This window comes from Branchiostoma floridae, chromosome 5 (assembly GCF_000003815.2).
Source record: "Branchiostoma floridae strain S238N-H82 chromosome 5, Bfl_VNyyK, whole genome shotgun sequence".
Taxonomy (NCBI): Eukaryota; Metazoa; Chordata; class Leptocardii; order Amphioxiformes; family Branchiostomatidae; genus Branchiostoma; species Branchiostoma floridae.
Genome location: NC_049983.1, coordinates 14464552 through 14486847, shown reverse-complemented (window position 1 = coordinate 14486847; position 22296 = coordinate 14464552). Strand labels below are relative to the sequence as shown.

General features: G+C 40.0%; 2 protein-coding genes across 10 annotated transcripts in view; one reads left to right on the top strand and one right to left on the bottom strand.

Moving 5' to 3' along the window:
• Positions 1-530: 530 nt before the first annotated feature.
• On the bottom strand, positions 531-5192 carry LOC118416687 (protein FAM72A-like). The gene is made up of 4 exons (XM_035821875.1): positions 4863-5192; positions 3984-4061; positions 2274-2398; positions 531-1866 (listed from the first exon to the last, which is right to left on the bottom strand). The coding sequence occupies exons 1-4, from the start codon at positions 5021-5023 to the stop codon at positions 1781-1783; spliced, it is 450 nt and encodes a 149-aa protein (XP_035677768.1). The 5' UTR covers positions 5024-5192; the 3' UTR covers positions 531-1780.
• Positions 5193-5344: 152 nt separating this feature from the next.
• The window catches only part of LOC118416686 (SLIT-ROBO Rho GTPase-activating protein 1-like), a 59212-nt gene continuing 42260 nt past the window's right edge, over positions 5345-22296 (top strand). The window contains exon 1 of one of the 9 annotated variants that reach the window (XM_035821866.1): positions 5345-5633. In XM_035821866.1, coding sequence (XP_035677759.1) covers positions 5576-5633 — 58 coding nt within the window. In that variant the 5' untranslated portion in view covers positions 5345-5575. Of the gene's footprint in view, positions 5634-15590; positions 15810-19842; positions 20231-22296 lie in introns of those variants that run through there. The other 8 variants (XM_035821865.1, XM_035821871.1, XM_035821870.1 and 5 more) reach the window with 8 other exon arrangements.

Here is a 22296-nt window from a genome sequence, read left to right as displayed (position 1 = left end):
GGACGCGGAAGACGGCAGGCAGCTGTGACGGCATTAACGGCGTGCACAATGGTCCGAAGTGTTGAAATGTTGCAATCTAACAATGACTTCTGAAGCATGTATTTCTTGGAATCATTCTGCTTTTCCATGACACGTTTATGTAGATTTATTTGTTTTATTTTATTTGTGTATGTAGATTTTAAAATGTTTTAGTATATACTGGGAACTAACAATGGTGCTGTATCCAATGTACAGGATATCATCTTGATTATTCTGTTGTCATGTTTGAATAATTTGTTGATACCATTTCCCAATAATATACTTATTCTGCTGTTAAAAGTAACTTGGATGAGCATGCATGAGCTCTGCATGACTACTTGCAATTTTGCTATGCATATCTAGGTGGCGCCTGTGTACCATTTTGTTTTCTTTCTTTAGCCTGGGTACCATTCTCTACTGTGCTCAGTGAACTACAGAGGGTGGTACCCAGGCTTGTACACCGCAGTATGACAAATCTCTGCTGGTCTATGAGAGAAAAAGAAGATCTTCCACATGTTTAAATAGCTTTTAATCAAAACACAAAGAGTTGTGACTATGAAAGAATAAGTTTTACATGTATATCTGTGTTTATTGATGTTCTTTACATGGAGAAGTTAGCAATAGGTGACAGATGTTGTCCATGGGTGTAAGAGACACAACCGAACACTAGCTAACTGTATTTGTTACAATAAAGACACAAAGAAAAGTGCAGAAATGAGATAGTTGCTACATCTTTCACTGAAGTTTGCAAGTTCCATTAGATTATGAACAATGGAGATATTCAGTCAAGTTATCTAGTGACTATGGTAGTAGTTTCAAAATAAACAGAAATAAAATCATAAACCTACAAATATGAAGAAAAATATGAAAAGATGTGTTCTTTGACTACAGATCTCAAAGTTCTAAAACCATCTGGTAGGTTATGGTAGCAAGAGATAACTTAACATCAATCTGTACTGAAATAAAATAGGAGTTAAACTCTTGATAAAAAACTTCTCCCTTCATAGAGAATTTACATATGCACCAATTGCCACATTTATTTATACACTATTTACAAAGTCATATTTAGCAAAATATGGAAATTCTTTGCAATAAATTATGAGATAGTTGCATATACATGATCTTGATAGTTAAAAATCCCATAATAATATACATTGTATATATGAAAAGGAAAGATATCTGGTAGTTGCTTGTCATTGAACATCAAAAAGGCTATCTGACAGAATGTCAAAGACACTTTCAGCAGTTCACCAAACTGTATAACACAGTTGCTACGAACAATACTGATATTTTGTGCTCAAAATATCCAAAGATTTTGTCATCAATTTGTTCCTATTAGCTTTTAGTTTCACTTTAAACCAAACTATGTAACTTTAAAATCCTCACATTAATTTGTACAATAGTTCAAACCTAAAATAGGTGGCACCAAGATACATATTTTCTTTGGTGCAAGAAGCCATGTTCAAAAGTTCTAAATATCAGTTGTAAAATAATGGCAAAACTGAACAAAATTGTAACTTGAAGTCCATCAAATTTCTTGTCCAACCAACAAAGTGTCCATTGAATCAATTTTCATCAAAAGACCTGCATGAAATACCCTGCTATCACAGAGAAATAAAATCACAAACATGAACTAATTGCTACTTTCCATTGTAGAAAAGTATACAAAGAGCAGACAGGAGGAACATTACATGTACATGTATTGTGTGGAAAGACTTGATATTTGCCCTACTTCTATGGCATACTGTGTATCATTTCCCCCTTATCTGTCACACTCTTCAAAGGGGAACTGCATGCCTACATCATCCTCAGTGTCACACAGGTCTCCCCAAGTCAGCACCTGAGCACCTAGGGAAAAAAGTTACAACAACACTGATATTTAATATATGTACATGTAGAGTACATTTGTACTAAGTAAATCAATGTATTTGTCGATGAAGGTTAGACATCCAGGTAATAAGATACGCCAAAAAGCCATTACTCAAGCAACTGGACATGATTTTAGAAGACATATCAGACACATTGCACATCAATGTATTCATAGCTCATAGCGGCAAAGATCATTTTCTTTCAAAATAAAAATGTGAGGTTAACCATTTTACATTAGATGCTAGTTAGAGGACATAGTAATAGAAAAGAAAGAGTCAACTTGCTAAGTATTTGACCCTTATTTGACAAGTAAAATGAATAAAGTTAACAGTTAACATGAAAATCTAAGACAAAGATTTGTGTTGCTAGAATGTGTGAGTGTTTACCTGTTCCATCCACCCGTTCTGTGGCAGCAGAAGAGCTGCTGTGGAACATCCAGAAGTGTCCGTTATTACAGGACTGTAGGCAGGATCTGCAGGGCAGGATCACGTGGTACCCAACTGTATTGCCACTGTGGAGGAAAATACAGCACACATCAATACTTGTACAGCAAGGGAAGCCTCTTATGGTAGTACTAAATGTGACAGGCTTCACAACCAGAAATGCATTGGGTACACAGATCTATTTTGACTGAGGCCTTACAGTATTTGTAAGGCCATGAACCTTGACACTGCTATTTATCTATATCATGAATATGACTTGTCATCAGTTACTATGGTAGCAACATCCATATCCAAACCCTCTGCTATTCTTCCCTTGTATAATCCTAAGTCCAGTTTGCCATTGGCATACTCAGAGCTGACGCTTATCAGAACCTATCATAACATCTCCCAGAAACCCTACTCCTACAGCCAGATCACATTTAACAACACCTTCTGTCCTGAGATAAGGCAAGTTGTGTGAGGCCAAAGCTATCACCAAGATCAGGTTTCAGTCTGGCAGCTAAATATAGAGCTTTTATTATTTGCAGTCTGCCAAGGTTGGAAACACCCTCTTATCAACCTTGACCAAGCACTTGCACTGGTGGAGAGTATGGTTTATTTTGAAACCCATTACCCTGGATAGTCTTTATGACCTGACTTGGTGCACATAACAAAACACAAACATGCTATGTCATAACAAAGTCTGAAGAGTTAACAAGCACAAGTGCAGTGTGCATACATGTAGTTCTCCACAGCAAGGATATACATTTATTATGTGTAACAACTCCCTTTTCTACTAATTCTAGTGACTGAGCTAAACCTTTTCTAGTGACTGGGCTGGAAAGGATCTGATAATCTTTATAGCAACAAGTCGCTTTAGCCAGATCATTTTTGACTGAGCAACAACCTTTTCTTGGCAAATTTGTAAATGTCCTCAGACCAAGGTTATCAAAACTGTGGACATAGTCAGTAGATGGATAGTATCAGTCATATCCGATGTCAGCAGAAATAACGAAGTTGTTTCATCTTGGTCATTTATATTCTGTGTCCGTTCTGCACAGGAAAACACTAGAGTTGGGTGGTTCTCAGGCTTTGTTGTCCTTATTGATCATCAAGGAATGACTACTAAATACTAATATGCTAGGTTTGCCTGCATGCACCATGATAATCAATCATTGTAAACTAAGCTAATCAGTCTTCCTTTATGTCAATACATGTTGGTAATGTAAATGGGTCCAGGGAACTAACATGATATTGGACATTCCTTTGGTTTGACTTTCTTCTGTTGCTTTACTTTTTCAACTACGTAATGCACCATATGCTGACCACTGATTGAGGGAAATATCCTTGACTCCAACAAATAAAGCAAGATGAATGTGACACTGTCAAGGAAGGCCACAGCACGATTAAGACCATATTAGATGTTGCACTTAATTTTACATGATTCACTTTTCAGTTTCCAACTCATACGTACATGTAACTGCACCCTTCTTTTAAAGGTTAGCATGAATCGCAGTTTGCATTGCCTTTCCTGATTCATCGCCAACAACAGCAATCTACAATAACCTTGTCAACAGAATCACAAGGACAAGCGTGTAGATAATATAATATAATGCTAAACTTTGGGTAAGTAAATAGAATACAAAATTCACTTTGTACTTATCCAATACTTACCATGTGATACAGGCTATATCCTTTATTTTGCAGTCACAGTTCTCTGTTGTATATGTGCTCCCTACAAGCTCAATTGTGCTAGAAGATAAATGTAAAAAACACTTTTATTATTACATTTACACAACAAACAAAACCTCAGTCACATTCCATATCATGTGAAAACAATTTGTTACACAAATTGGGGGACCTTGCTGTAATATTTCGATAACCTTCTTGAGTATTTGGTGCAATTCCAAACAGTTAAAGTATTGTCAGGTGTACAAGCAAAAAGTGTCCTTCAAAACAACAGTACATGGTGGTCAGTTTGTCCCTAATGACGTCAGTACCCAAGGTCTGATAAACAATCCGGGACATTTGCATATTTTCTCTCACAGCTGTCAATTCCAATTGAATTTGACATATTTCACCACAAATTAGAATGTGATCAGCTGTTCATTCAAACCGTCTGCTTGACAAGTACTGAATTCTCACCAAGAGTAGTAGAATGGTTACAAAGACAATACCAGTCAAAACCAGTTTTTGAAGGCTTGTTGGGACAAGTACACATCCCGGCCTTTCACTTGCTGTACCATTTTTGCCTTTGTGTAGTAATGAACGATATTACGGACATTCAAACCCAAAGTCGACGACATATTTTTGGCACGGTTGTTCTCCTATCTGTTTATCTAACTTCGTGATTCGTCATAACTTCTTCGAACGTATCTGACTAGGTCTGGCTAATTCTCTTGGTGAAAACAAAAACCCGGAAGCCAGAGGGCCTCGATCGTGACACAAACAGTTTAGGCAGGGTTACAACACTGCAAATCCACCCTAACCCAACTTAGCCCCACATTTGTAAAACAAGGGATAACAGGAGTAATGACCAGGGCGATTACTTACTCTCCAGGGGGAAGATCTGTGGAGTATAGTTCAATATTGGTGTCTGCCAACAAAATGGCCCTCATTCCTCTGCCACACAGGAAGCTCAAGCAGTATCTGCACTCCAGTTCTAGTACACGTTTCTTCGCGAAAGTCGGGTGTAAATCTCTCTTTTGTGGCATCTTTACGTCGTTGATATTTGGCTCTTAACAGTCTGGATGCAAAGACTACGAATTTTACAAAACTGTGACAGATATCGTGCAAAACACACAAACTCTCCTTCCTCGAACAACACGATGACGAACTGTCGTCTGAGGATAGCGTCAGGTGATTTAAAAATAGAACAGCAGCTTGGATTGGCTGGTCTTTTTGTTATCTTGTTGTCCATTGGTTGTTGCCCGGTGACTAATGATATCAGATGGGACATTTAAATGTGACGTCACCTGCTGCTGTAGGTCAGAGGTTATCGGGACCTCCCAGTTCCCATCATGCCATGCGAATGGTGTACTTGTGCATGAAATTTTGATTTTGTAGAGAGCGCGGCGCCTGGGATTCATCAATGTTTCTTCTAAAACACTAGCAACATATCTTACGGCTGTGGGGAGACCTTTCTGAGCGGACAAGACACCAGTGGAAAATCACGTCTCCGACTTGGTGTGTTCTGGGATGACATTCTGATCGACTTTCACCAGTAATTTGGCGACAGAAACGAAAGGTTGTTGCTCGTCGCAGGCATGACGGACAGGAAGAGAGAGAAGGAAATTTTGGTGGAGTTTGAGACCCAAGTCAAAGGTGAGTCCCACCCACCATTATGTCCACTAGTACATATTTCAGACCACACGTAAAGTATCCCTGCTGTTATAACCAGGTCCTTCCTGTTTTTAGAGAGATTGTGATCGCCCCATTCGAAGTCTGTCTTGTTCCGTTCACTTTTCTGCCCACGTAACAGAAGAAGTTCAGTTTTCTTTCATCGGACTCTCTACGATCCACTTTGTATGCGCCGCATGCCCCCGGCCCTGTGTTCTGTATCCGTAGGACTTCGGGTTCAGTATTTTCTCAGTTCCAGCTGGCAGCTTTCACAGTGTAACTCGAGATTTTGTAGCAAGTTTTCCCTTGCAGTGGGAGGTCTATTGGAGGAAGGCTTTTTGTACCCTCCCAACCACCACACTGTTTGCTCCCACACCTGCCCCTGCCACTCACTGGTTGGCTGAGACAGAAAAAAATGTTTCATACCAAACTTGTTGCTTTGTATGTTTTGGAATGCAGGTCATTAATGAACAGAGGTCCTTTCGTATGTAAATCCCATGTGGAAACTGTCGAGAGTAAGCCGACGCTTCGGTGCGAATCAGTTGGTTTCAGTCGGTCTAGTTTACCAGACATACACACTGAACAAACGTGACCGTGTATTGGTATAACCTACATGTCATAAATTGCAATAATAGATTTACAGAACCATTCTGTAACTTGACACCAGAGTTCTGGAAACATGACTTTCTGTGTTTGTTTTTTTGACAAGTCATGATGTTGAAATCAAAAGTGAAAGTGGATCAAGTGCACTTGAAGTTGTTGAAAGTGACCCCAGGACCTTGTCATGACTTGTACTGGGATATGAGTTTCAAAATACCACAAATGCCAACCCAATGCCATGTCCAGGTCCCCTGCTGTGCTGTTATACTAACAAGATGGGATAGATTGATCGCTTCCCTACCATTTTCTTTTCCATTTGGGTGGGTGTTGTGGGTAGCAGATACAAAGTTTAAGCTGTAACCAACACAGGGTACATATGCATTGTGAATCATGCATTGTAAGATTGTGATTTCATTTCTTGGGTTGCTTTTTACTTTATTGAAATGATGAGAACGGCAAAATGTTAAATCCTTTGGAAGAAGTCTGGGTAAGCAGCATGTTTATTGTCAGTTGATACTGCTGGTATAGTCGGGTGGAGAAAAATTCAGTATTCTATCAAATATAATATTGTTTCGTTCTGGACCGCAACTTTGGCTGTGTGTGATCCTTGGTGTGATAGAAGAAAAAGAGTTATATTGTATATCATATAGCTCCAAAGCTGGTTGTAAACACAACTTACCAACGCCACTTAATGGGAAGGTTTGAAAAGGAAAACATCCCAACCCCTATCACAGCAGATCAGGCCCATAATATGAAAGGACCGAAGGGAAATCTGCCCTGTTGGTGTCACTGTCAGTTTTGCCCTCCACGATTCCCCATTGTATCCTGATTTCCCTGTGAATGGAACCTATTAAAATATGAATAAAGGTGAACAGCAGGATTTCATGCGCTGCTGGGTTATGGATAAAACTCTCTGAGCCAAATTTTGGAGATAATGGCCCGTGGAGCCTATTATTTTGGGAGAATCGCTGGGGACACCCATACAAATGCAGAACTAATCTGTAGAAAAGGACCATTGTTCCTGGTCTAAATTTGTTTCTTGTTTTATGTTGCCCAGTTTGAACTAACACAGCCTAACAGCATAAGTCATTTGATTAGCATGTGCCTGTGGGTAACATTGGGACTACAACAGCACCAGGAAATAAATGTTGCGTCTTCAGTTCTATTAGTATTACAGATCTGAACTCAACATTCATTTCCTTATATGAGGTGGGAGTTACTCTGAATACTGTAATATGGGATTGGCAGGAAAAGGGAGGGATTTTGCTATGTCTCTCCTGTTAAACGGCACTATGACTCTACAAGAAGTCATGCCCAACATCCTTATATTAGGTCAGTTTTGGGAACTTTTTGGACTATGACAGTGGACACAAGGCGTATTTTGATATGGAAGGAGACAGCATGTTGCAGGAAGAGTTTGTGCCCACTTCCGTCTGGAGTTCAGGGACACTGACATGTTGCCGGGTCTCATTGAGGAAGCCAGCTTCTCCATATTAGTACAGCCATTTGTAGATAAGGCAGGCCACAGTATCAAGGAAGTCTACAATTCAGTCTTCAGACGAACTTCTCTGTGGTAGAGATAGGGAGGGTTGAATGAACGGATGTCAAATGGTTTTGCCCAGGGCAGGATCTTGTCCGTACTTAGTGCTTAGCAAATCAATAAAAAGAAACAGAAACAGTCAGTGTTATCTTGGGTGAGTGTTAGGGCATGGACACAAGTCTAGACATCTATTTTGATGTACATTAGTTTTCCATATGTTGGTAGAGTTGATTTTGTTTTACTGTTTGTTGTTTTTGTTGTTGCGAGACTGGCATGTCTGCCATTTCCTATGTAGGTCTTCCCAGCCTGGGGCAGGCCTGTTGATTATGCAGACAGTCTGACCACAAACAAGATTAGACAAGATCTCGTATGCATAGGGATTATTGAGAACAGACTATTCATCAATAGAAATGTAACAAGGTTAGTGTAGTCATGTTGACAGCATTGATTTCATTTAACATGCTATTTGCAGCTTAATGAAAGTAGATGTGTTATATTGGCCTTGCTGAACCAGCACGGGGACTGTTTGGAAAAAAGATTATTCATAATCATATCCGAGGATGCATTCCAGGGTACATGCTCTAGTTTACAACCAGGATATGCTCTGTTTGAATAAAAGGTCACAATGCATTAGATTTTGATATAGATTCATACATATCACAATATGTGTATCAGTAACATTTTACCCTGTTTTCCTCTGTGTCTATGAAAACGTGCGGTATGGAATGTGAAGTTCACCTCAGCAGTGCTACATGCTAGTCAGGAATATTTGGAAGCATGCCAAGTTTGCATTTTTGGCAGGAATGTTATGAGAAGTTGGGTTTTGTGGAGGTTTTGTCCTTGAGTACACAAAATGACAGTAGGAATGCCCTATAAACATGTCCTTTGGTTGGCTTGTTTTCATACCCATCTCCAAAGGAAGTCCCAAGAATAACACGCCAAGAGAAGCAGATGTTCTTCAGTAAACAAGTAAAGCTTCCTATAACTGTGTTAGGAGGACGAAATCAAGAGGATTTGTTCTGCATGAAGAACTGTGTACCATGACAAATAGCGCACAGACAGTGCCATTGGTGTAGGCACTAGTGTTACAGTATCAGCATTTACATTCAAAGCAAGCTTACTCTTGAGCTGTGTGTATAGTAAAGAAATGGTGTAATGCCCACTTTAGAAATGAGCTAGTTACATGTCACAATGGTTGCTTCTTTCTGTTCAATGGCTTGTGCTTGCACACATACTAAATTTTTGTTACTTCTTACACCAGAGCAGTGCATCATACAAATGTGAAAATGTGTAAGAATGGCATGGCAGTTTGATGATAGCTATGTCAACAGACAAGCCTTGTGTACTACTTTGTTATGAATCATGCAATGTTGACATGTTTCAAACCTACTATCCAGTTTTTTCTTTCATACATAAAAGTTTATGTTAGTTGTGTGAATGTCACAGTGTGATGATCTTTCTAAATAACCTTTCCTTTCATTCTGTACTGCCAAAATAATTGGGTACCCTTATCCTGTTGGTATTTCTGTAATGACTTGGAGTGTAAGAGCTAGGTCAGTCAGAATAGAAAACATATGTTTTCTCCTAGTAGGATGTTGAAAGACAGCTTTGATACATTAATTTAAGTTGAATGGATCTCTTGGTGGTGATCATTATCACTTGGTTTTGATAAGTTTTTATTGCATAATGATGATAATGTCTTGTGTAATTGACTCATATGCACTACATTTACTACATTCAGTTTGTATAACCAAAGTTCAAAGTTGCCCTGATGTTTCCAATATGACATATGGTTAGCATCTCCTGTTGATTAAAACGTAATAAAGTCAGAATGTTGCATGGTAGATAGAAGTGACCTTTTGATGAAACACTATATGTGCTGTCTGACACCGCTGTCATTAAATACTGTACAGCTTTGGGTTGTTGCCATAAATATTTGATGAAGAGCTAAAGTAGCATAAAGGTTGTCAGAGAGGTCAGGAAAGCATTAGAGACCCAGTTTACAGGAACACTAGTGCATGATACCATGTACTTTTGTCTAACAATATGTTGTAAAATATGGTATACTTCTTAGCCCTAGCATGACGATTGTGTGCATACATGCCACATAATAACCATATGGCACCCCTGGCAATACAGGAGAACACCATGGTTGTGTAGTAAGTAGATCTATAAAGAAGCACAAATTATATCATGAAGGGGTCACCACACTGAGGAAGAGGTTGTTAATGGTTCCCTCTAGAAGGAAAATGGCTCCATTGATTCAGACTGGATGTTTGGTTCCATTAGTAGAATGACCAGTGGGATTGTTGTTGTGAGAGAGGTGCCAGCTGTCCTGCCCTGCAGGTGTACAAGTTTCTGCCCCCACCCCCTCACAAAAACACAAGGGAAAGGTGATGATGACAGGACAGTGGCAACAGCTGGGCAGGAAGAGGAGAGGTCCTCAGGCTGGGTCATACTTCTGTTGTTCCAATGGAATATCTTGTACCATGCTGGAGAGTCTCAGTACACATCCAACAGGCCCAAATTATGAGTCCCAATTCACTTGACAATTGTTATAATTGTTACACTGTAGACCTGTGACATTTTGCCTTCTCCTCTGGGTGGTAGCAGGGTCAAACCAAGCTTGTTTGGAGACACTGGTCTGCTGTAATTAGATGTTCATACAGGAGGAAGACCAGAGGAGGGCAACACATTGTAATTGAGTAACGGAACCGGCACATTATACACTAATGATAGGCTATGGGTTTTCAAGACTTCAGGTTTTCGCCTGCCAGCTGTTATAGTGTGACCTGTCGCAGTGTTGTATAACAGATAAGCGAAAGCTGACTTGATAGGTAGAATTTCCTAGAAAGAAAAACGACTATACAAAAAGAAAAATTAAGTAATCTGTAGACATTTGTTGTCCTTAGCAAATTGTCACCTGTCAAGGTAGAGTGATTGTCTGACTTGCCCTTTGACCTCAGTTGTTATAGGTCATCCTGTTGGGCCACTCTGGTTTCCTGCATCTTCCTGTTTCTTTGTCTTCTTGACTGACGAAACTTAGAAAAAATCCTGTCTCCATGTGTCTGTATGTGTATATACATAGCATATTAAAAGATGAAATATTTAAAGTTTGTTTGGTTTACTTATATTGTTGAAATATATGACAACTTTTGTTCTAACTTTTTTTCATAAACTGACATCAACAGAGTTCAAAGTTATTGGTTGTCTAGGCTATAAATAGTATATATTGTAGCACTATTGTAACATTGCTGTTTTTGCACCAAAGGCACAAAGGTTAGATTAGCTCATTATGATGTCATTGTTTGTGTTAGTTATACTGGAAACAATGAGATTGCTAAGATAAGCAATGGTGAAATGGTATGTTTATATAGGCTTTCATTCACTTAAATCCAATACACATCATGTTATTGTGTAACTTTCATACATACATTAACTATATTTCCTTTGGTGGGATTATTGCAACTAAGTTCTTTAAAGTTTTTCCCACCCTGTGTTCGAGGTTTAGTTTAACTCTTGTTTATGACAGTTGTAAATGTAAAATTTACACAATCTCTTCTTAATTCTTAATATGTTATATATATATTGAAGGGGAACATGTGAGTATTATGCATTGGGGATACTTGTAGTTTGAAATGTTGTTTGAATGGTTGTCTTTACTGTATCAACAGACAGGTGTTTCTAGGTGTTAACCAGGCTCCCATAGACTATGTTATGATCACCTTAGGTGTAACCTCAGAGGTGGGATCGCCTGTGGCTATCTATTGCAGAACCATGAAGATGATGTCTTGTATTTTAAGTAATGTAACATCAGTAGCCAGAGAACATACAGCTGTTTGTGCTTGGATGCCCCATTGGCAAAGCAACTTAAATTGGTTAATGTTTTGATAAGTACAATTTTCCCGAACAAGTTAGGTCTTTCTGACAATAAAGAAAAAGGCTGTGTCTTTTCTTTTAGTTACTGAAAAATTTCACAAACAGCCCCAAGACATGTCCACCCACTCAGGACTCAAGTGACCTGACTGGATGGCTCAAATCCTTATACATACTACAGATCTATAGACCTTGAGTTTGATGGTTCAAACGTCTGTGCCAAATCATGTACACATGGCAGACTAATCCACCCCATGGTAGAAATGATAACAAAAATATCACATTTCATGTATGTAGATGTTATTTTAGTCTCCATTATTCATTACTCATAGATTGAGAACTATCAAGTGGAAATATTTAGCAGAAGGTAAACTGTTCAAAACCATAGCACATGCACTATAGGGCTAGAAGAAGAAGGCCTGATGTGTGATTACCAATCAGGGCATACTCCATCTGTGGGTTATATTTTATAGATTAACCATAAACCCAGTGAGACGTGGCGGAATGATTGGCAATCCCCTGCATACATCTATTCATTTGTGGATCTACCATATTGTATCAAGAGCTGATGAAGCAAAATCTGACTTCCCAATCAGTTTTATTGATGTCCTAATCAATACAAATTTAGACTTTGGTGAATGTTGCTATTGACAGTCTATAATAAATATATGAGTGTACCAACATGTAGATTAAAGTTTGTCAATGCTGGAGATGACTTTGCTAGCAGGATAGAAACCAGATGTTGGTATCTAGGGAAGCGCATGGGGAGATCACGCTGTACAGATTCAGCACTGAAGAGAGAGGTTTGTCCCAGATATGGGTTTTCCAATATGAATTTATCAGGGTGTTCATGTTCCCCATGGGACTTTGTCTAATAGATGAGGATTGTGATTGATTATAGGGGTCTTCTTTACATCCAGTCACTATAGTTATCTAGTCACTGTAGTTATATAGGGAGTAGCAAGTAATGGTAAGATCTACTGATGGGCATCTGATGGATACTGAAGGAATGGGCATCAGAAATATATTGTATGTCATTCAATTGATTTATCTGAAAACCTTACCCTGGATGTAATTCCTGCTTGTAAAGTGTAAGCAGCCTTACATGATAGGTAGAGGTCATTCTAGGTCAAAGATAAAGAATTACTTTCATAGAAGTGTTAGATCTACTGTATACTTGGATTGTTGAATCTGTGGTACACACTTACATCACAATTACGCCAGTTTAGTAATGCAACAAAACATCTTGATATTAATAACACCTGTGATGGTTTTGTTGTCATTTTGAAAAAAAAAATGAAATGGATGACATACAATGGTTGGGTGATTAGAGAAAAAACATTCAACTGTCTGTAAATACTGGCAAACAAAAAGTAACATTAGTCATGACTTGGCAAGTTTCAGTAACACAACAGTGAGTGAACACAGAATAGCATCGTAATTTGTACGTCCTTTGACAGGTGTTTTAGACAGGTTGTACAGCTAACAGCAGTTTCACAACACCTGAAGCAATGTACCACCCACGATTTTTGTATGGGAACTGTCAAGCTAATTCTATTGTTTGTATGAGATGTAGATTGCACTTGTCAAAAATGCTGCTGATTTTCTCGTGTTATGTAAGGCTGCATAAAGCACTATTATTCATGGCAAGGTTAGCACTCGTATTGTTTCAACCAAGGAATTTCAACACAACACATTATGCTGTTGCAAGATAGTCCATCGCATTTTGGAATTAATGAATTGGAAAACTTTGGTCAAATGAAATGGATAAACATGTCACATTTTGGTACATGTAAGATGTTATAGAAATGAATGTACAAAAACTTCATAGCATAAGAGCAGTGAAGTATTCCAGGACAAGCTTTAGGTTGAAGGGTCAGGGACACTTTGAAGTGAAGTTGTTGGGATGGTGCAGTTTTCAGCCAAACTGAAAGGAGGTCTGCAGCCAACATTCTCCTTCTATTTACCATAGGCTAGGTTGAGTTGAGTGGCAGGGAGGGAGGGGACGGAGGATGTGATTGAAATATAATGCATTGTTGTGTGGGACTAAAGGATTTGTCAGTTTCCAAAAGGATTTTGTTGATGGTTTTTAGTTTGCTGGTCTGGGACCTTTGCTTTGTTTGGTCTGGCCCTAAGTGATGACATACCTGCCATTGGTATCATGCCATCCATCTACAATGGCTGTCTCTAATTATACCAGGCGCCAATAGAAACACTTGGATCAAGTGGGAATGGAAAGATTTCCCTATCGGAGACGATTGCATTGCCAGTTGTGTTCAGTACATTTGATTTTCTATGATTGCCTCATTGTATTTTGAAAGGTAGTCTCTTATTTCTTCCATCAATGGCATCATTCAATGTGGATATGCGCAGCAAAGTGGCTTTTGCAAACAGCTTTTACCAGCAGCTTTTCCATAGGTGTTGGCGAAGCGTTTTTTTTCCCTGATGGGGCATTTGCTTTGAACTAGAAGTGGCCTCTCTAAGCACCATCTGTTTTGGATATCCCTCTGATTAGAAAACTGGATGTGAGGATGGAATCCCATGGGAAAGGGGGTATTGTTGCTTTTTGTGTGGCTAGGCTGTGCTAAAGGGGTAAAGGGATCCATCAAAGATAGGATTGTGTTGGTAAGAAGGTTGATCAACTGGACTGATTGTTTTGCCCTTCTGGATAGGCTCTAAAATCTTTACCTTGATGTATAGGTCAATCTTGAATCACTGGTTGAGCTGAGGCAGTGTTTTTCACCTTTATTTCCCAAAGTGGGTTAACTCTAACCTAGCAACGCTTTGTGATTTGTCCCCAGGGAAAGGGATGGAAATATCTGCTGGTTCAGTTTGTTTGTCTTCATCATGGATTTTCCAGCATGTCATTGTGTAAACAGTGGTGTGGGTCTGATCAAAGGGGAAAGTAAACTTGTCAAAGAATGTGTTTGCTGCCTGTTGTTATAATTTCCTTGCGGTACAATTGTCGGTGTCTTTTGACCACAGTGGAATACAGGAAGTCTGTTTCTGTTCCGTTGGGAGATTTGCTCCATGTCTAAAATGAAAATTCAAAATTCAGTCTCACTTCTCTTCCTCGTGGTGACATAGAAAAAGTGTGAATAACGGTGGTCAGCGATGATTGTCAGTGATAAAAACATCTGCCACAAACAATGTGCTGTACTGATAAAACATACAATTTGACAAGATCAATTTGAACCATCTGGTTGTACTGATAGTGTTATTAGAGGAGGTTATAGCTTGTAGGAACAGCAGATTTCAGATCAGATAAGACCTTGGTCACTTTTTTCCTTCTTTTTTTGAGGCCTGGCATGCTGATGTATTTTAGGGATGTATGTGTATTCTAAGTTGTTGCCATTGTATTTATTTTTTACATCAGAAACACATTGCAGGAAGTGCCCTTTATACAAGTGGGAGGAGTCAGTGGTGTTTAGATAAAATATGAGCTGTGAAATCTTTTATCAGGGTAGCTCATTACTCATGAATGGAGATGATCTTGCCCAATTGGCTTGTCAATTGCCCTGTGTGTAAGGAGTTCATAAAACAATAAATGGACTTCCTTGTGGGGAATGCCCCTGTTTGTGTTTGGTGTGATTTGGGTCAGCATGTGTGGGGATTAGGCAAGATAGTGTGAAGAGACTTCAGCAAACTTGTTACATGTTCTCCAGGAACTTGTGGCTCAGTGGTGTTGACACTGATCTGTTGACTGTTTGTAAAGCTAACCCTGGAAGGGGAAACCAAGCCAGAAAATGGTGGAGGGGTCCAGGAAGGATCCTGTAATCATTGCAATACACAAAACTGAGAGCATCATGTGATAGACGGGTGGATGAATGCAGCTGATTTGTCACAATATCTTTATGCCCCCTGGGATAGCCTCCATATTTGGGGACATCTCATGCTTGTTTTATCTGGAGACCCACATGGTTAGGACAGTTGGGATAACCCACTTCCACCCCTCACCAAAAAATGTTAACGGCCAGTCAGTGCTGAAGCAGAGAGGTCCAGATGTGGGGTGGTGCCCCTCTGAAGTAATGGTGGTTAGGCCTCTCCTTTCCCCCCAGCCATGGACTTATCCCCCTCGGAAGTGCGCTTCCTCCTGGAGGCAGAGAAACGGAAGGCAAGGAGGCGTGCCAAGTTATCCTTTCGGCGTAAGTCCACTGACTTTCTGCATGCTTACTTCACAGTAGACAGCAGCAGATGAGCTTGTCATGGTGTGTAACCCTGTGCAGCTACCAAAGCAGCTGGACAACTGCTGTCTATTTTCTGCAATATCTGGTCATGGTCTGCAGTATTTTGTGAGTTCTCCCTCCAGCTTGGTATTATTTTTGGTAAAAGTATGACCACTTCCTGTGGTAAAACAGTGGAGTCCAAGCTGAGGATGCAGCTGTTTCGGTCCTAACCCTAGTATAAAGGCAGTGCAAATACTTTCTTTGTGGGGCAGGCCTTTTGCCACCAACAGCTGGCTCTTGAGAGCACTATTTCAAGACATTCAGAGCGCCTAGGTTACAGTTTGTAGTATTTCCTTGCAGTATCGAATCAAAGGGGTCAGCCTGGAACGAAGGAAAAGGAATTAAATCTGGCAGAGCAACATTCTTCCCCAGCTCTGTTTACTTATCTGGACATAGTTAGTAGCAGAGGGAAGATCACACAAACTGTCTGCAATACCAATGTATATGTGTCCTTAGTTAGGAAGACATGGCTAGGCTGAGGTGCTATTTGAGTCCAATGGTTAATAAGGACAGACTGGTGGTCAGTGTTTGTCCAAGGGATGTTTTATGGAAGAGTGTGCATGCTGTCCCTGTCATTTGGTACTGTTGCCAATTTTAGAGTCAGGGGAAATATGGGGGGATCCTCCTTACTCCAATTAGCCCCAGGACTATTAATGATGCTGGGTTTCTTTGATATTGGCATTGCTAAGATGCCAGCTAAGCTGGTGCAATCATGGTTTGTGAGGAGTTTGTATGAGCCTCAATTAATCCGTGCCTGTCCATTTATAGAGCGTTCTCCCCTGTCCTAATACATGGTGTGTGGTGGCAGTGGTTATGGATGGTTCCCCTGGTACTAGAGAGGAGGCTTTTATTGTGTCCTATCAAATAGGTCATCAAAGTCGAAGTTTCTCTCCATGTAATTGTATGAGTTGTTGCTGTATCTTTTATAACTATAGCTTTAGGGCCAAGAGCAATTTTTGTTTGTTGTCCTAATGGGAAAATTGTCCCTTCATGAACGGAATAGCTCACAATAGAGACCTAATTTCGGTGTGAAGTTGGCGTGACCTCTCTCCCCCATGGGTCCAGTATAAGCACCCATTTGATTTCTAGGTCCAGTGCCTAATCAGACTGTTGGGTATTCTCCCTTTACAAATGGTGCAGACCTGACTATCTCTGTGGGTCAGCCTGATGGAGGGTCTGGCTCATCTGGGTTATCTGGGCTATCTTCAATTTCTCTCCCTTTGTTGGGGTGGATAAAAATGGTCAGACTGCAGCAAGCCATGGTGCCAGGGGTTTTATGGGACTAGACACCATGGCTGGCTCTTGATTACTCAGGTAATGACATTGACGGGAAAAGCAATATCTTTTGTTTGAGACTATGGACCTGTCATGAAGTTCAGTACAATTAGGAAGTGTAAAGAACTTGCTCTCTATCATTGTACATCATGTAAAAGAACATAGCAACAGGTAAGAAATGCAGTCTTATCAGCAACATCAGTCCATCCCTGCAGCTGATAATGTACATCCAGAGATGTAAAACAGTACATAGCTGTGGTGAAAAATGTTCCAACAACAATATAGGGATTTATACCATCACACAAGACAGAGTCGGGCCTCTAAATATGTTATGATCTTCCTGATTCAATAATCCATGCCATGCAGGGTCTTCCAGATGAGATATTCATATTGGCCAATCAGACAGACAACTGTGAAGTATATTTTTGAATTAAAGACGGTTTACCGACTTCATTGATGTATATTTTTCTACGATTCAGCATAAACACTGACTGTGTAAAGAGGGACAAAATTGCAACAGGCCTAATGCTGGGGTCAAGGGGTGCAATTGGCATCATCTCCTTGATTTGAACTTAGACATGGCTGGAAGTCTGGAAGTAAAGTCATTAAGCGGGGTTGAATGTTGGGCAGATTGAATGTGTGGCCTGTGGGGCCCCTTCTGTTAGAACTGAATGCTTTGTGCCATGTGACAAATTACACTATCACCCAATACAAGTCATGTAGTCTTGGGTAGGTCAAGCTAATTTCATGCTCACACATTGGGCACCCCGAAGGTGAAAGGGCCATTGTTGTGTATTGTTTGTGTGGGGTATTGTCCCTGTACAATTACCATAAGGTTAATTTGCTTTTTGGGAGGGATTTTTGAAAAGCTCTGTTACAGGAATTAAAGTATGTGACTTGCATAATTTATTAGAAGATTATTGTGACTGTGAATGGCACATGCAATGGATGTGTCCCTTTGTGTATTCCTGTAAATATTTGTAATTATACAGCTACTGGCATCAATTGTTAATTATTTTCATTTACCTGAAGTTCATTGTATATTGATGAGCAGGATATGTTTTATAGAAAGACATTGTGAATTTGTATTTGTATCTGGGATCTTGACTTAACATGTAAATGACAAGAACTTGAAGAGATATCAACTGCTAAAACACTGATTGTATACTCTCCATATTGTACATGGGAAACCATTATTATGATTCTATGACATCAAAATGAAAGATGATATTCTGTCTACAAAGTGATTGGTATTCTAGAAATATCATCTCTTTTACAGACATAGAATCTGAGACAGAAAGGAGACAGTTACAGAATCTCCAACCATGTCTTGTATTGTTGATCCATGTACTGTCTTGTAAAATTGTCAGTGGCACCGACCGATATTTTGATTTAATGCTGGCTGTCTTCCTAGCCTCCCCATTCCCATGCAACAGCCTAACTGAAATTGACATTGTAAAGCTTTAGCGCTATTGGAAAGGACAACTGGTCATGATCTATCATTCTATGTGTTGGTGACACTGAGGAGTACAACTATACATCCAATATGGGGTCAGTGCCATATCCTTCATGCTTGGAGGATCTGTATTATAACACAAACCATATGAATAACCATATGATGTTCACATTCGCATTGGTCTATACCAGGTCAACCATATCGGTGCATGTCCCTGAGTTGGCATTTTTTTTTAAGGCCATAGTTATGGATATACTCAGGAGCTAAGAATGCAAATTACCAGATGATGGTAGTGTACTATACTGTGTACTAGTATTTGAAAGCAAGAAAAGTCAAATGTATGCAACAAGCATCAGAGATGGTACAGCATCAATACATGAATATCAGAACTTCCTGGACTGGATTTGATATGTCATATGTAACCCAGTATGTAGCTACACACAGTCTGGCACAGATATATATGGAAATTCTAAGTCTAAAAAAGTGTACGCAATTTCCAGCCTGGAAATTGAAATTGAATCCCAAGTTTCATCTGCTTTCATGAATTGACCTTGATGCATGATTTACTTGACCCCCAAGCTCAGAGTGATGAAGAAATTGGAAACGCATCGCCCGTTGATGATAAAGTACCAAGTTTGGGGTGGGTAGATGTGAGTACAAGCTGATGTAAAATCTTTACTTGGCACATTGCCATTCCATCTTCATCTGACATTGTGGTGTGAAGCTGATACCATTTTTGATGGTAAGGATAATATATCTCTAACTCTAGTCTAGAGGGCCTTTCCAAGGTGATTGTTACAACTGGGAGTTGTTATGGAGAGTGCAGTGCTTGCAAGGTGAGACACATGAAGGTTGTTTGGAGGTGCCAGGGGGAGGGGCAGACTGCTGATAAGTGCCTCCCCAGTTGGCCAGGGGATGTCAATGACCTGGCCAGAGGAGGGTGATGCATGGCAACACTCCAGTCCAGATCCATTTGACTTGTTGTTCTAAGCTAGAAGGCTGCCTGTAACCACTGGCTTTGGGCACTCTGCAACTGTCTGGATTTATACCTCTCACCTCAAGCACTCTTGGAACCACCAGTGATGATCTGAAGAGGCATGTAGGAGATACCACAAGACTTGATGTGTTGATGTCCATGCTTCCTGTGCTGATTTGATGACCACTGTCAGGGGACTGTAGGGGATAGGACAAGATGGTTTGAAGCCAGCTCTCCCCAAGCCCTGCCCACCTCTGAGAGGATATCACTTTTCATGCTCCCTGGGTCCTGGTACAAGTAGGACAAAGGAGGTTGTGCTTGACAGCACTGTTGCTCTCCTGCACACAACTCAACAGGCCACTCCAGTCCCTCTTGTCCCAACTAGAAACAGTTTGTTCCTGTCTGCACGGGGAAGTTTTACCCCTGACCGTACAAAATAGCATGCTGTAAGTCAAGTGAATGACGGTGTAGGAAAGAATCGATAGTGGGCAATTATCCAATGTCCGAAGCAGTGCCTGTATCAGCACGGTTTGTCCAGCACCTGTGAGTGAGCCAGACCGGAGGGAAAAGGAAGAAGCATGTACTTGTGTGTGCTAAACTCGAATCCAGACCAGGAGAAACAGTGTTTCCTCGGTAAGTGGTCAGTAGTGTCCAGGTGACTTGTTGGGATAATTTTGTTACTTTTCGTTGTGTACTTGTGTGCTTTGGATGACCTATTTTCATAGTCTGACATAGAGCTGTTTACCCATGGATTTTCTGCATGTTCCCAAAACAAGCCAGAACTGTGCTGTTAGGAGATTATGGTGGAGACTCAGGGGTTTTAGAGGCCAGAACCACCAGATCCCACCTGCTAAGTACAATAATAAACTTGAAAAGTTATGTGATGTATCCAATACAGCTGTGTTCTGAGTTGGATTTTTGCTCCTACAAACCTGTGTATTTGTAAGGATGGTAAGATATATAATAACTATTCTTGTAGCATGTTGATAGCCAAATAAGTTTTGGGTAAATTGTGCTCAGTACATTTAGTTGTGTTCTTTTGGTAAGGTGCATTGATTTAGTGTGTAAAACATTGATAAATTTGGTGTCCACTGCCTTGACACTGGTTGTGGTTGCTTTGAAGGGACAATGTCCTGAAGTTGATTCAATGTTCTTGTGAATTAGTTGATGTAGAAGATGTAGCTGTTTTTGAGTACATGGAAGTACATTTTATACTGTTATGCAGATTACTCAGACTTTGCTGATTTGAGCAAGTTCACAAATAGCTTTGCTCATCTGTCTGCTCCTCATGGCAAGTAAAGAAGGATAGATTGAAAGCGTCATATTTAGTCTATGCTGTAAGTGTTTGGGTAACCTGTTTCTATCTCAACTTGTAACAGTAGGTACTTTCCATATGTTGAACCCATGCCCATGTAGGTCTTGATTTGTACCCTCTCTTTCATATCTGGAATCCTTCCAGCCAGACAGTGGTGACACTGGATAGCTGGGACACTTAATTTTTGCCAGCTTGGAGGGTGCTCAGTGGTACATATGGACGTGTTTCAAGCACTGTAATTGTCATGTCCATGGTAACATAGGATGATTGGTGCGAGGTAGAGTTTCAGCTTGTCAATATTAGGATACAAACCTGCCCTGGGAGGTTTCTAATTTGCGGACTTGGTAGATTTAGGATCCTGAGGTGACCATCACTATGGAGTATCTGAACAGTCCTTGTCATCGTTTCACCTGGAATAGGAAGTGGGCGAAAGGTAGGCTGTCTGGTGCACGTGGTAAGGTCGTCTCTCTGCTGTCATTAGTAGTAAGAGCTGCATATCAGACATGACTAGAATATGATTCTTACATATGGCATGACTGTAGGATAGTTTAAACTCTTGAAATTGAGACTATCTTAGTATATCACTGGATGTTTTTGAGATAAACATTTGCCTGCCAACAGGTATTTTGTCCCACAGATGTTTTGTTTTCTTCGAATCCTCTGACTTTTCCTGTAAAATGTGATGTTTATGTTTTGGTTTTGATACATGTCTTGGCATTACGCCATTGCCCTCAGCAGTGCTGGCATACAGGCTAGATATTACATTATTAGACATCCAGGTTTGGTCCTTACATTTGTGTAATTTGAACCATTTCTTTTACATGGAGGGGTGATCTTGAAATGATGTTTCTCCTTGATGTAAAAGTTGTGTTTATTCATATTGTGTTAAATGATTCATGGAACAATGCTTAACTTAAGTTTTCTGTGTTGTAACCTTTGGTTAGACTATGAAATTGAGTAGTATACTCTGAAAAGTTTCATAGAACATACTTGAATGTTTTGTTGCAGACTCAAACATATGGCCTGGCTCTCTTTGTCACTTTTAGAAAGTCCCAACTGTAAAATTGGCATGGCCTAAACACTGCTTTGGAACAAGGAAATACGGTTGGAATACTTATACAATTCACAGAGAAAGGTGTGACAGAGAAATGATAGGGTTTTAGGTGCTAAGAAGAATCATTTGGACAGGTTCACGTGATCTTTTCACACTCTTTGTCTGGCGTGACCTCTGAGACTAGTGGGTCATCCTTGGTGGGATAATCTCCCTTCAGATTGTCTACTCAGCTTCTCCCTGTGTTGTACTGCATGTTCCAATTACTCCTATTTATTCACGTTCTCTGGGCATGGCCTAGTGGGTTCCTATATTTCCTTGGGAGTTGAAAAG

What these genes read in the sequence shown, in the direction of transcription:
- LOC118416687 (XM_035821875.1), bottom strand. Translation starts at nt 5,023, where the DNA reads ATGCCACAAAAGAGAGATTTACACCCGACTTTCGCGAAGAAACGTGTA. An exon ending in ACAGATCTTCCCCCTGGAGA is followed by an intron (nt 4,062 to 4,862) that starts GTAAGTAATCGC and finishes TTTATCTTCTAG; the next exon opens with CACAATTGAGCTTGTAGGGA. An exon ending in GATATAGCCTGTATCACATG is followed by an intron (nt 2,399 to 3,983) that starts GTAAGTATTGGA and finishes TTTCCTCCACAG; the next exon opens with TGGCAATACAGTTGGGTACC.